General features: G+C 41.5%; 1 protein-coding gene and 1 pseudogene across 2 annotated transcripts in view; both read left to right on the top strand.

Annotated features, from left to right (window-relative positions):
* LOC307055630 (centrosomal protein of 78 kDa-like) overlaps positions 1 to 14,725 on the top strand; it is a 324,466-nt pseudogene that overhangs the window by 192,683 nt on the left and 117,058 nt on the right. The gene's annotated exons all lie outside the window — the stretch shown is intronic.
* On the top strand, positions 2,325 to 5,465 carry LOC307056527 (UDP-N-acetylglucosamine--peptide N-acetylglucosaminyltransferase 110 kDa subunit-like; the record flags this gene model as incomplete). The annotated part of the gene is made up of 1 exon (XM_079709343.1): positions 2,325 to 5,465. One exon carries the CDS (start codon positions 2,325 to 2,327, stop codon positions 5,463 to 5,465), a length of 3,141 nt encoding a protein of 1,046 aa, XP_079565469.1.

Below are 14,725 nucleotides of genomic sequence, written 5' to 3'. Positions count from 1 at the left end.
GAAAAATGACATTTGAAAATTAACTACTGCCAGATGTGTCTCTATAAAACTTTTTCCCCACTCTTGTAGCTATATATTCTTTAACTGCCTCCTCATATGACAGTTTATGTGTTTTAGAAATAGAATTTTAAGAAATAAACTTTGTAGTTTATAGACATAGATTTCTTTTAACATGGTTGATTAGAGTTTGCTTTTAGTTATTAATAGTTTAGAAAAGTTTATTTCAGCGTCACAATTTATTATTGATAATGTCACATTAATTTTCATTGTTAACTTTGAGAAAACCTCTATGGATTACTTCCTCATAAATATTTACTATTATAAATGCATTACTGATTTCAGTACTGCTATAGGATTGTGCATTACAGGAATTCTGATAAAATACTCATTCACACCATTCCATTACACACATTATTGATGGGGTATATTCTTTTATTTATTTATTTATTTATTTATTTGTGACTGTGTTGTGTCTTCGTTGCTGTGCGCAGGCTTTCTCTAGTTGCAGCGACTGGGGGATACTCTTTGTTGCGGTGTGCAGGCTTCTTATTGCGGTGGCTTCTCTTGTTGCAGAGCACGGGCTCTAGGCATGCAAGCTTCAGTAGTTGTGGCTCGCAGGCTCGGTAATTGTGGCTCATGGGCTCTAGAGCTCAGGCTCCATCGTTCTGGCACACGGTCTTAGTTGCTCCGCGGCATGTGGGATCTTCCCGGACCAGGGCTCAAACCCGTGTCCCCTGCATTGGCAGGTGGCTTCCTAACCACTGTGCCATCAGGGAAGCCCCTGGAGTATATTGGTCTTTCTTTTTTTTTTTTTTTTTTTGCGGTATGCTGGCCTCTCGCTGTTGTGGCCTCTCCCCGTTGCAGGGCACAGGCTCCGGACATTCAGGATCAGTGGCCATGGCTCACGGGCCTAGCCGCTACGTGGCATTTGGGATCTTCCCGGACCGGGGCACGAACCCGTGTCCCCTGCATCGGCAGGCAGACTCTCAACCACTGCACCACCAGGGAAGCCCTGGAGTATATTCTTGACAGAAGGAAATTTCCGTTTTGCCTAATCATTGAAGAAAACTGAATCTTTGACTTATCTTTCACATGCCTGATGATTGAAATAATTTTCCACAGAATAACTTCTGGTTTTATACTTTTCAGTTCTTTTTTTCTTCTTCAAATGCACATGCTTTGAGAGCTGTGAAGTGCAAGACATGGCTATATTGTAAGGTGGTTTTTGTCCTTACGCTTCTGTGTCTTGTGCTAGTTAAGTCAGTAGAGTAGTCAGTAAGAGTACTGGAAGTTATTCCTGTAATGGGATACTATATAGTCAATTACATATGGTGGTGTCTGAAAATCACATAATAGCCTCACTTAAAACATCTCCTTAGCCAGATTTCAAAAAAGCCTGTGACCAATCCAATATGATCCAACATAGCGGACTATGATAGAAGGAACATTGGCAAAGAAATAGCCACTGGTCTTACCTGATGGAAGTTAAAATATCTCACTTTTGACCATTTTGCAAAAACCTATAATTACATGAACTAATTTCTAGGGTTCTTCGTAGGACCTAAAAAGGAACCCATAGAGTTGTGGAACAACAATAGAAGCTACTGTGATGAGAAGCCCCGCCACCACAACAAAGAGTAGCCCCCGCTCACCTCAACTAGAGAAAGCCTGCACGCAGCACTGAAGACCCAATGCAGCCAAAATAAAAATAAATAAATAAAAATAAATAAATTTATCTTTTAAAAAGTAATACTCAGGTTTGAGTCATGAGAAATTTGATGAGGAGAAATTAGCTAATGTTTTCAGAACTTTTAAAATATCCAACTCAGTCTCTAAGATTTTAGCATCATATACAACATCGGTTACTTATTAGTGGTTTGGGAAGGCCAATTTAAAATTTTCTCATCTTACTGTATTGAAATTCATGGCCCTAATGTTTTCCACGTTGACTATATGAATGATGAAGAAAAGTCAATCATGTATTTCATTTCCAACTGGACAGAAAACAATATTTTAAAAAGTGTTTGGACTACTGACTTTTGATTTCTTCTAAGGCAAATGGATAGGTAATTTTTATTCCCTGATTAGGAGAAAAATGGTGGAAGAGGGCAGGGTTAAGAATTAAGATTTCAAGAGCATGAGAGGTAGATGGCCAACCAGAGTTCCTAAGGTTCGGTGCCTGTAACTGTTGCCGCCGCTTAAGCCTGCCAAAGCAGTGGTACGGCTGCTGCGCTCGTGTTTGCTACCTCTAGAAACATTCTTGCCAGTAGTGGCGGCAGCAGGACTCAATTACCCCCTTTTTTCACTCTCTCCAGAAGCTCCAGATGGCGTCTTCCGTGGGCAACGTGGCTGACAGCACAGAACCAACGAAACGTGTGCTTTCCTTCCAAGGGTTAGCTGAGTTGGCACATCGAGAATATCAGGCAGGAGATTTTGAGACAGCTGAGAGACACTGCATGCAGCTCTGGAGACAAGAGCCAGGCAATACTGGTGTACTTTTATTACTTTCATCTCTACACTTCCAGTGTCGAAGGCTGGACAGATCTGCCCACTTTAGTACTCTGGCAATTAAACAGAACCCTCTTCTGGCAGAAGCCTATTCGAATTTGGGGAATGTGTACAAGGAAAGAGGGCAGTTGCAGGAAGCAACTGAGCATTACCGGCATGCATTGCGTCTCAAACCAGATTTCATCGATGGTTATATTAACCTGGCAGCCGCATTGGTAGCAGCAGGCAACATGGAAGGGGCAGTACAAGCTTACGTCTGTGCTCTTCAGTACAATCCTTATTTGTACTGTGTTCGCAGTGACCTGGGGAACCTGCTCAAAGCCCTGGGTGGCTTAGAAGAAGCCAAGGCATGTTATTTGAAAGCAATTGAGACGCAACCGAACTTTGCAGTAGCTTGGAGTAATCTTGGCTGTGTTTTCAATGCACAAGGGGAGATTTGGCTTGCAATTCATCACTTTGAAAAGGCTGTCACCCTTGACCCCAATTTTCTGGATGCTTATATCAATTTAGGAAATGTCTTCAATGAGGCACGGATTTTTGACAGAGCTGTGGCAGCTTACCTTCGTGCCCTAAGCTTGAGTCCAAATCATGCAGTGGTATATGGCAACCTGGCTTGTGTATACTATGAGCAAGGCCTGATGGATCTGGCAATAGACACCTACAGGCGAGCTATTGAATTGCAACCATATTTCCCTGATGCTTACTGCAACCTAGGAAACGCTCTCAAAGAGAAGGGCAGTGTTGCTGAAGCAGAAGATTGTTATCATACAGCTCTCCGGCTGTGTCCCACCCATGCAGACTCTCTGAATAACCTAGCCAATATCAAAGGAGAACAGGGAAACAGTGAAGAGGCAGTTCGCTTGTATCGTAAAGCATTAGAGCTCTGCCCAGACTTTGCTGATGCCCATTCGAATTTAGCAAGTGTATTGAAGCATCAGGGAAAACTGCACGAAGCTCTGATGCATTATAAGGAGGCTATTCGAATCAGTCCTACCTTTGCTGATGCCTACTGCAATATGGGAAACACCCTACGGGAGATGCAGGATGTTCAGGGAGCCTTGCAGTGTTATACTCGTGCCGTTCAGATCAGCCCTGCATTTGCGGATGCCCACAGCAATCTGGCTTCCATTCACCACGATTCAGGGAATATTCCAGAAGCAATTGCTTCTTATCGCACTGTTCTGAAGCTTCAACCTGACTTTCCTGACGCTTATTGTAATTTGGCTCATTGCCTGCAGGTTGTCTGTGATTGGACAGACTATGATGAGCGAATGAAGAAGTTGGTCAGCATTGTGGCTGACCAGTTGGAGAAGAATAGGTTGCCTTCTGTGCAGCCTCATCATAGTATGCTCTATCCTCTTTCTCATGGCTTCAGGAAGGCTATTGCTGAGAGGCATGGGAACCTCTGCTTGGCTAATATAAGTGTCCTTCATAAACCACCGTATGAGCATCCAAAAGACTTGAAGCTCAGTGATGGTCGACTGCGTGTAGGATACGTGAGTTCTGACTTTGGGAATCATCCTACTTCTCATCTTATGCAGTCTATTCCAGGCATGCACAATCCTGATAAATTTGAGATATTCTGTTATGCCCTGAGCCCACATGATGGCACAAACTTCCGAGCGAAGGTGATGGCAGAAGCCCATCATTTCATTGATCTTTCTCAGATTCCATGCAATGGGAAAGCAGCCGATCGCATCCATCAAGATGGTATACACATCCTTGTAAATCTGAATGGTTATACCAGGGGTGCTCGAAATGAACTCTTTGCTCTCAGGCCAGCTCCTATTCAGGCAATGTGGCTGGGGTACCCTGGGACTAGTGGTGCGCTTTGCATGGATTTTATCATCACTGATCAGGAAACTTCACCTGCTGAAGTTGCTGAGCAGTATTCTGAGAAACTGGCTTATATGCCCCATACTTTCTTTATTGGTGATCATGCTAATATGTTCCCTCACCTGAAGAAAAAAGCCGTCATCGATTTTAAGTCCAATGGGCACATTTATGACAATCGGATTGTGCTGAATGGAATCGACCTCCAGGCATTTCTTGATAGTCTGTCAGATGTGCAAATAGTCAAGATGAAATGTCCTGATGGAGAAGACAACGCAGACAGCAGTAATACAACTCTTAATATGCCAGTCATTCCTATGAATACTGTTGCAGAAGCAGTTATTGAAATGATTAACAGAGGACAAATTCAGATTACAATTAATGGATTCAGTATTAGCAATGGGCTGGCAACTACCCTGATCAACAATAAGGCTGCCACTGGAGAGGTGGTTCCCCGTACCATTATTGTAACCACACGTTCTCAGTACGGGTTACCGGAAGATGCCATTGTGTACTGTAACTTTAATCAGTTATACAAAATTGACCCATCTACTTTGCAGATGTGGGCAAATATTCTGAAGCGTGTTCCCAATAGTGTACTGTGGCTGTTGCGTTTTCCAGCAGCAGGAGAAGCTAATATTCAACAGTACGCACAAAATATGGGCCTTCCCCCGAACCGTATCATTTTTTCCCCTGTTGCTCCTAAAGAGGAACATGTTCGGAGAGGCCAGCTGGCTGATGTCTGCTTGGACACTCCGCTCTGTAATGGACACACCACAGGGATGGACGTCCTTTGGGCAGGGACCCCCATGGTGACTATGCCAGGAGAGACTCTTGCTTCCCGAGTTGCAGCTTCCCAGCTCACTTGTTTAGGCTGTCTCGAGCTGATTGCTAAAAATAGACAAGAATATGAAGAGATAGCTGTGAAACTGGGAACTGATGTAGAATACCTGAAGAAAATTCGTGGCAAAGTCTGGAAGCAGAGAACATCTAGCCCTCTGTTCAACACCAAACAATACACGATGGAACTAGAGCGGCTCTATCTACAGATGTGGGAGCATTATGCAGCTGGCAACAAACCTGATCACATGATTAAGCCTGTTGAAGTCACTGAGTCGGCCTAAATAATGACTGTGTGCCCAGGAGAATTACCCCTGTAGCTGAGCCTCAACCTTCTGGGGGAAAGGGAACTACTTTTTCAATATCATGCTGCAGATGGGTGACACACAATGATAAGAAATAGCACAGCCAGACTTGCTTCCTGCATGATCATGACAGGGAGAGACACAAGAGATGGGAAACTGCTGTTCCACAAGGAGATTCTATCGAATTTTGCCGCAGCCAGGTGTCTGGAAGGTCTGGAAGGTAAGTCTGGAAGGTCTGATCTCCCTTGGTCTTCCAGGGGATGGATGGTTAGTGTGGAAGGGAGATAGAGATTGCCCAGCCGTTTTGTGATTATCATGGATGGATTGAGTCTTCTGAATTAATTTTTTTCTTTCTATTTTGGGTATTGGAGCTTTTAAAAATGTTTGGTTTCAGGTATTTCTATTCATGTGAAGTGTATATGATTCTCTTGAGATCAGGTGTTAAGCTGAAATATTCCTTGTTTTAGTTTCTGAATTCTACAGATAAATGGGGACTTTGCTGGTGTAGTCTTTTTCTAGGTTTTATAAACCGCTTGAGCCTGTATCAGTCATTCTAGTGTCTGACATAACGTTTGGAACTCTCAGTGCTTTGTTGGTTTGTAGATGATGGCTTCAATTCTTTTTCTGGTTCGTTTCCTTCTTCCCTTCCCCCCACTTTAAAAATTCTCCTGTAACTTGGCTAACAAAAAACCAAGTCTGATTCAAAACCTCCCAGGGTGTTTCTCTTAAACACATCATCTGGTGCCAAATGAAGATTCTTAGGAGTGCTTATTAATTATGAAGGGCACAGTTGTGGTACTGTCACTGATGATAATAATAATGGATTTTTGGCCTAGAGTTTTGTCCTATTTCACCAGTGTTTTACTGTTGACTGCCCCTCTATGCTGCTTCCAAAAGTGATAGTGTGTGATAAGATGTTTACTTTCATTTCTAAAGTTTGTTTTTTTTTAGGTGAGTCCTGTTCTTCCTTTTTCTTTCAGCAGAAATGAAATTCCAGGTAAGTATAAGTATTCAAATATTTGATCAGTAATTCACAGTTATCTCCAGTACATTAAATAACTTTCATGAAAAAGCATGTTATAGGTAAAAAGCTCTGAAGGACCAGCTATGTATATGATAATTATGTTTCAGGCCTTCTAGGGTATTATATATAATAACTTGTCTTCTGGTCGTGGTCTTGAAGTCTTTATGGATTCAGCCTCAGTAGTAGCGAACTGCACTGCTACTTGGTTTGGAGTACAAATTAGACTTTAACCCTCCTGGAGGTTGAGTTTTTGGTATTGAAAACCATAGGAATGAAATTATTTTATTTCAACAAAGGATCGAGGGCTTGAGGCTTAAACAAGCCAACATATGTGTGGGAAGCAGTCAGCGTTGAGAGCACCTTCGGACATGCCAGGCATGCCGCTGCTGCTCGAAGGGACTGCTGCTCCAAGGGAACTACTTTTTCCCCTCCTTGTTCCATTCCATGGGAGATAAATCACCAGGGCCCAGAAATCAGAAAGAAAGTAAAATGAGACAAGCAAAGCTGTCTGCCCCCTGCACATGCAGGTTATTTTGGATGATTCTGGGTTTATGGGTTTTCTCCCAGGGAAGTTAACCTTGAGCCGAGACAGTCATTAGATAATGTAAACCACCGTCTGGCAACCTTCCCTTTTCTATTCTATATAATCTGCACCTGTAGCATAATAAAACTTACCTTGCAACCATCAGTTGTCTTGGCCCTTCTGACCCCATTCGTCGGTGCTACTTCAGTTCCTTACCCCGTCCCTTCTGACCCTGGGCGGTGAAATCCTCTTTCTGAGGCTGGTCCATGGCAAGTGGCGCCCGAACAGGGACCTGAAGAGTGAAGGCAATTAAAAGGAAAAGAAAGTGCAGGTAAGAGAACCCTTATGCAAAATATGTGTGGCCACGAGTAAAAGTGAAACTAATAGAGGCATAAGGCAACAGTCAGAAGTAAAAGAAGATGGGGCAAAAGGGCTCAAAGGAGCGTGAATTATTTGCTCAGGTTTTACTTTCCATGCTTATAGCTCGGGGTAATAAAGTTTCTACCTCACAGTTGACTGAATTTTGGCAGCATATCCATGATGTATCTCCCTGGTTTCCTGATGGCGGCTCTGTGACATAGAAATCTGGCAGAAAGTTGGAGAAGATTTAGAAAATTATTATGAGTCTCGAGGGCCTACTCATACTGCTGTTGTTACATTTAGTTTGTGGAATCTGATAAAAATATGTTTAGGTTCTTCTCATGATAGTGTTGATTTGAATGTAAAGTCAGAAAAACATAAGCCTCTGACAGAAGAAAAGACTGTATTATCGGCTACTGTGTCGCCACTTCCTAAACCAAAAGAGTTAAATAATTTAAATATTTCAGATGAAGAGGAACATTTTGACTTAACCGATGAGGCTTTTAAACATAAAAGAGAGAAAAAAAACATAAAAGAGAGAATCATCCTGAGGATGATTTTCTAATGGCTATGATAGATAAGTCAGTGAAAAAGCTGCAAATTAGTAAGGACCGTCTTCCTCAAAAATCTACATCTGTAAAAATGCTCAGTCTCTTGCAACGTGCTGTATAAGCAGCAATAAAACGAGGAGAAGATCCTATTTTCTGTTGTCCTGTCATAGAAAGACCTGATCCTAATCGTCCTCAACAGGCTATTAGGGAGCATCAGGCTCTTCCTTTTAAAGTTTTGAAAGATTTAAAATCTGCTTGTGCTCAATATGGGCCCACTGCTCCTTTTACTACTGCTATGGTTGACACTATTGCAGGAGAAGCTCTTTCCCCCACTGATTGGAAGTCTATTGCACGAGCTTGTTTAAATGGTGGAGATTATTTAATATGGAAGTTTGATTTTTATGAACGGGCTGCTGAACAAGCAGAAAAGAATGCTACCCATGATATTCCAGTGGGTTATCATATGCTGATTGGGGAAGGACCATATATTTCTTTACAAGATCAATTAACTTATACCTTTGTTGCTTATCCTCAAATAAATCATTTGGCATTACAAGCCTGGAGGAAATTACCTTCTACACACAAAACTGAGGATCTTTCAAAAATGAGACGGAGACCTGATGAACCATATGCTGATTTTGTAGATAGATTGTTACAGGCGGTGGGGAGACTCATTGTGGATGGACTCACTGGTACAATTGTAGTTAAGCAACTTGCTTTTGAAAACGCTAATAATGCATGTCAGGCTGTGATTCGACCTTGGAGAAAACGGGGAACACTGGAGGATTATATTCGCCTTTGTGCAGACATTGAGCCTGCTTATATACAGGGTGCTGCTATGGCTGCAGCATTAACTAAAGTGAGGTTTAAAAACAATCAAAAGAGAACAAAGACTAGTTTTCAATGCGGAAAGGCAGGTCATTTTGCTGGAGAATGTGGATCTTTTCATTGTAACCCTGCTCCTTCCTTCCCTACTCAAAAACCTCCAGATGGTCAGAAAATCCCTGGTTTATGCCCTAAATGCAATAGGGGAAAACGTTGGGCACGAGATTGTCGCTCAGTGGCCCACAGGACTGGGACACCACTGTCGGGAAACTCCTCCCGGGGCCTTCCCCGGCCCCAACAAATAATAGGGGCAACGTCTGTGTATCCTCCTCAAACTATCTATCAGACATTAACCAAAACCAAAACCATGCAATATCTTCGCTCTCCAGAGCAACAGCAGGAAGCACAGGACTGGACCTCAGTACCTCCGCCCGATCTGTATTAACTCCTGCAATGGGTCCTCAGGCCCTCTCTATGGGCATCTATGGACCTTTACCCAAGGGTTTGATTGGACTATTATTGGGAAGAAGTAGTGTCGCCGTGAAGTGTTTAACTATTATTCCAGGACTCATAGACTCTGAGTACGAAGGAGAAATAAAAATCATGGCACAAACTATTAAAAATATAATAACGATTTCTCCTGGTGATAAAATTGCACAATTGCTACTTTTGCCCTTTGTACCTCATGGACAAATTTTACAACATCAAAAGAGAGAAACAAAGGCTTTTGGATCCTCTAGTGCTGCCTACTGGATTCAGAAGATAGGGAAAGAACGTCAGAAATGCAATGAACCATTAATGGAAAGGTTTTTTCAGGTTTGTTAGACACTGGAGCTGATGTCTCTGTTATGACGCAGATGCACTGGCCTAAACATTGGCCCGTTAGTCCTATTATTACAGAACTTCAAGGAATAGGACAGAGTTCTTCTCCTATGCAAAGTAGTCAGTTATTATTATGGCAAGATAGTGAGGGCCATTCAGGATACTTCCAGCCTTATGTTTTGCCTGGGCTGCCTTTAAACCTCTTGGGCCAAGATATATTACAAAAAATGGGGGGCTTCCCTGGTGGCACAGTGGTTGAGAGTCCGCCTGCCGATGCAGGGGACACGGGTTCATGCCCCGATCCGGGAAGATCCCACATGCCACGGAGCGGCTGGGCCCGTGAGCCATGGCCGCTGAGCCTGCGCGTCCGGAGCCTGTGCTCCGCAACGGGAGAGGCCACAACAGTGAGAGGCCCACGTACTGAAAAAAAAAAAAAAGGAAATGGGAGTATTACTTTATAGTCCAAATTCTCAAGTCTCTAATATGGTGTTGGATCAAGGATTTCTTCCCACAAAAGGGCTGGGAACAAATCAAAAAGGAACTGTCTATCCTATTGATGTGAAAATAAAAAGTGATAGACAAGGTTTGGGTTTTTCTTAGGGGCCTTGGGTTCTCCTCCACTCACTGCTGATCCAATTACTTGGCTGAGTGATGACCCTGTATGGGTGGACCAATGGCCCCTCACAAAGGAGAAATTAGAAGCTGCAGAACAATTAGTACTAGAACAATTAGGGCATTTAGAAATTTCCAATAGTCCTTGGAATACTCCTATTTTTATTATCAAGAAAAAGTCTGGAAAATAGAGGTTATTACAGGGTCTAAGAGCTGTTAATAAAACTATGCTAATAATGGGAGCTCTTCAACTAGGCCTACCCTCTCCAACAGCCATACCACACAATTATTATCTTTTAGTTATAGATTTAAAGATTGTTTTTTCACTATTCCTTTGTTTCCTGAAGATAGAAAACATTTTGCTTTTAGCTTGCCTTCCTTAAATTTTAAGGAACCCATGAGGAGATTTCAAGGGAAAGTGTTGCCTCAGGGCATGGCAAATAGTCCTACATTATGCCAAATATATGTGGCTCAGGCCTTAACTCCTGTGAGCAAAAGGTTTCCAGCGTTATATCTCATACATTATATGGATGATATACTTTTAGCCACTGATAATATTTCTTGATTAGAGACTGCTTCTCAATTTTTACAACAATCCTTACAATCATTTGGCTTGGTCATTGCCTCAGAAAAAATTCAAAGCCAATCTCCATTTTTCTATTTGGGAAAATATATTGATAACTCTACCATTAGGCCTCAAAAACTGCAAATTCGAGTTGATAATTTAAAAACATTAAATGATTTTCAAAAATTACTTGGAGATATTAATTGGCTAAGGCCTTCCTTAGAACTTACTACTGCTCAGTTAGAGCCTTTATTTGATATTCTTAAAGGTGACTCAGATCCTTCTACTTCACGATCTATGACTCCAGAGGATTTCAAGCTTTACAAATAGTTAATAGAGCTATCAGCTCTGCACAATTAACTCGAATACATACTCACCTGCCAATGTCTTTAGTTGTTTGTCCAACACCTCATGTGCCTACTGCCATCTTATGGCAAACTGTTGGAATTACTGAATGGATTCATATGAAAACTCCATCCTCTAAAGTTATTAACCCTTATTATGAACTTATTATTAAGTTAATAATGCAAGGTAGAACTAGATGCTTACAACTTATAGGTATAGAACCTTCTCAAATTATTATCCCTTATTCAGTTAGTCAACAAAATTGGCTTTTTCAACATAGTAATGAATGGGGTCTTGTTCTTGCAGGATTTTCAGGTACCTTGGAATGCCATTCGCCTGCTGATAAATTGATCCAATTCAGCAAACTTAACTCTTATATCTTTCCTTCTATAATTAGGCAACAGCCTATTCCTCATGTACCTTTGGTTTTTACAGACGGTTCTTCTTCAGGAGTGGCTACTGTAATCATTGACGACGGAACAAAACTCATTAAACAAACTTCCTTGACTTCAGCTCACCGTGTTGAACTGTATGCTGTCATTATGGCTTTTAAACATTTGCCTTCTATATCTTTTAATTTGTTTTCTGATAGTAAATATCTTATTAGCTTATTATTTCTTCTGGAGACTGCGACCAGAGGATATACTAATGACCCTGAATTATCATCGTCTTTTCGTTTGCTTCAACAGCTTATTCGTTCCCACGATGGTCCTGTTGCAGCTCTGCATATCCGTGCTCATTCTAACTTGTCTGGTCCATTGTCTAAAATGAATGCGACTGCAGATGTTTTAACTCGATCTAAACGTGATCTTTATCCTGTGCATTTTCCTCCCAAAAATAAAGTTAAAATTACTCTTCCTCCTCAATCTCTTTTCCCTAAAGCAGGACATATCCCAATTTACCGTCCTCCTCCTTTCCGTTCATCATGCTGTCAAGAATGGCTAAGGTATTGCATTCATTATCTTCATACTGTTGATACCCATGGTCCATGTCCTGGACACCCTCATATTATGGTAAGTTATGATCAAACTGCTTCACAAGCAGCACAACAATCGCATGCTTTACACCATCAGTCGGCGGCTACATTACGCAAACAATTTTCCCTTCCTCTTGAAGCCGCCCGACAAATTGTTAAGCAATGCCCACAGTGCTTACCTCACCTTCCTGTTCCACATTCTGGTGTTAATCCTCGTGGATTATTACCTAGTCATTTATGGCAAATGGATGTTACTCATATCCCGTCTTTTGGGAAATTACAGTTTGTTCATGTCACTATTGATACTTATTCTGGTTTCGTCTGTGCTACAGCACAGACCCGAGAAGCTACTAAACATGTTATCACTCATTTATTACACTGTTTTGCTTTCATGAACCTTCCCAAAATTATTAAAACAGATAATGGGCCCACTTACACTAGTGTTGCTTTTGCAACATTTTGTAATTCATTACAAATTACCAATATTACAGGCATTCCATATAACCCTCAAGGACAAGGTATTATACAACGTGCAAATAGATCTTTAAAGCTAACTATTGAAAAACTAAAAATGGGGGAATTATATAGAACAACACTACATAACCTTATAAATCATTCTCTGTGTATTTTAAATTTTCTCACTGTTGACAGGGGAAAGGTTGGTGGCTGAGCCAAGATTGGCCTTTCAATCTCTGGAGGTCCTCGGGAAAGATCCGCTAACCAGCACTTGGCGTGGTCCTGATCCTGTGTTGATTTGGGGACGTGGTCACGTGTGTATATTTCCCAGATCAGCTCCTGGACCTCTCTGGCTTCCTGAGCGCTTGCTTAGTCAAGCAAATAGATGGCTCGCCACAGCTCACAACTAGTTCAGAAGATGAAGAAGCTCTGCATCTCTCCCGAAAATTTGACAGTGTTGATTCAGAAAAAGAAGAGGAGACCACTTGCCAGGACGACTCAAACGAGTGATGTTCCAACTTGGGGACAAATTAAACAATTGGTTTCACGAGCTCAAGAGTTAGTGGAAAAACAGAATGATCCTGTTACACCTGTGAATTTATTTTTGGCTATGTTGGCAACCATTAACCTCTGTTAATGCAGCAACTTACTGGGCCTATGTACCTGATCCTCCACTATTAAAACCCATATTTTTTTTTTTTTCTGTTTCCTCACTTTTTTTTTTTGCTTTATAACAAATTTAATCAGTTATACATATACATATGTTCCCATATCCCCTCCCTTTTGCGTCTCCCTCCCACCCTCCCTATCCCACCCCTCCAGGGGTCACAAAGCACCGAGTTGATCTCCCTGTGCTATGCGGCTGCTTCCCACTAGCTATCTACCTTACGTTTGGTAGTGTATATATGTCCATGCCGCTCTTTCACTTTGTCACAGCTTACCCTTCCCCCTCCCCATATCCTCAAGTCCATTCTCTAGTAGGTCTGCGTCTTTATTCCTGTCTTACCCCTATGTTCTTCATGACATTTTTTTTCTTAAATTCCATATATATGTGTCAGCATACAGTATTTGTCTTTCTCTTTCTGACTTACTTCACTCTGTATGACAGGCTCTAGGTCCATCCACCTCATTACAAATAGCTCAATTTCGTTTCTTTTTATGGCTGAGTAATAGTCCATTGTATATATGTGCCACATCTTCTTTACCCATTCATCCGATGATGGACACTTAGGTTGTTTCCATCTCCGGGCTATTGTAAATAGGGCTGCTATGAACATTTTGGTACATGTCTCTTTTTGAATTATGGTTTTCTCAGGGTATATGCCCAGTAGTGGGATTGCTGGGTCATATGGTAGTTCTATTTGTAGTTTTTTAAGGAACGTCCATACCGTTCTCCATAGTGGCTGTACCAATTCACATTCCCACCAGCAGTGCAAGAGTGTTCCCTTTTTTCCACACCCTCTCCAGCATTTATTGTTTCTAGATTTTTTGATGATGGCCATTCTGACTGGTGTGAGATGATATCTCATTGTAGTTTTGCTTTGCATTTCTCTAATGAGTAAAGATGTTGAGCATCCTTTCATGTGTTTGTTGGCAGTCTGTATATCTTCTTTGGAGAAATGTCTATTTAGGTCTTCTGCTCATTTTTGGATTGGGTTGTTTGTTTTTTTTTATTGAGCTGCATGAGCTGCTTATAAATTTTGGAGATTAATCCTTTGTCAGTTGCTTCATTTGCAAATATTTTCTCCCATTCTGAGGGTTGTCTTTTGGTCTTGTTTATGGTTTCCTTTGCTGTGCAAAAGCTTTTACGTTTCATTAGGTCCCATGTGTTTATTTTTCTCTTTATTTCCATTTCTGTAGGAGGTGGGTCCAAAAGGATCTTGCTGTGATTTATGTCATAGAGTGTTCTGCCTGTGTTTTCCTCTAAGAGTTTGATAGTGTCTGGCCTTACATTTAGGTCTTTAATCCATTTTGAGCTTATTTTTGTGTATGGTGTTAGGGAGTGATCGAATCTCATACTTTTACATGTCCCTGTCCAGTTTTCCCAGCACCACTTATTGAAGAGACTGTCCTTTCTCCACTGTACATTCCTGCCTCCTTTATCAAAGATAAGGTGACCATATGTGCGTGGGTTTATCTCTGGGCTTTCTATCCTGTTCCATTGATCTATCTTTCTGTTT

This window comes from Hyperoodon ampullatus (genome assembly GCF_949752795.1).
Source record: "Hyperoodon ampullatus genome assembly, chromosome: 7".
In the NCBI taxonomy this organism is placed as follows: domain Eukaryota; kingdom Metazoa; phylum Chordata; class Mammalia; order Artiodactyla; family Ziphiidae; genus Hyperoodon; species Hyperoodon ampullatus.
The sequence above is the reverse complement of the archived record's forward strand: the minus strand, read 5'-3'. Positions and strand labels throughout refer to the sequence as shown.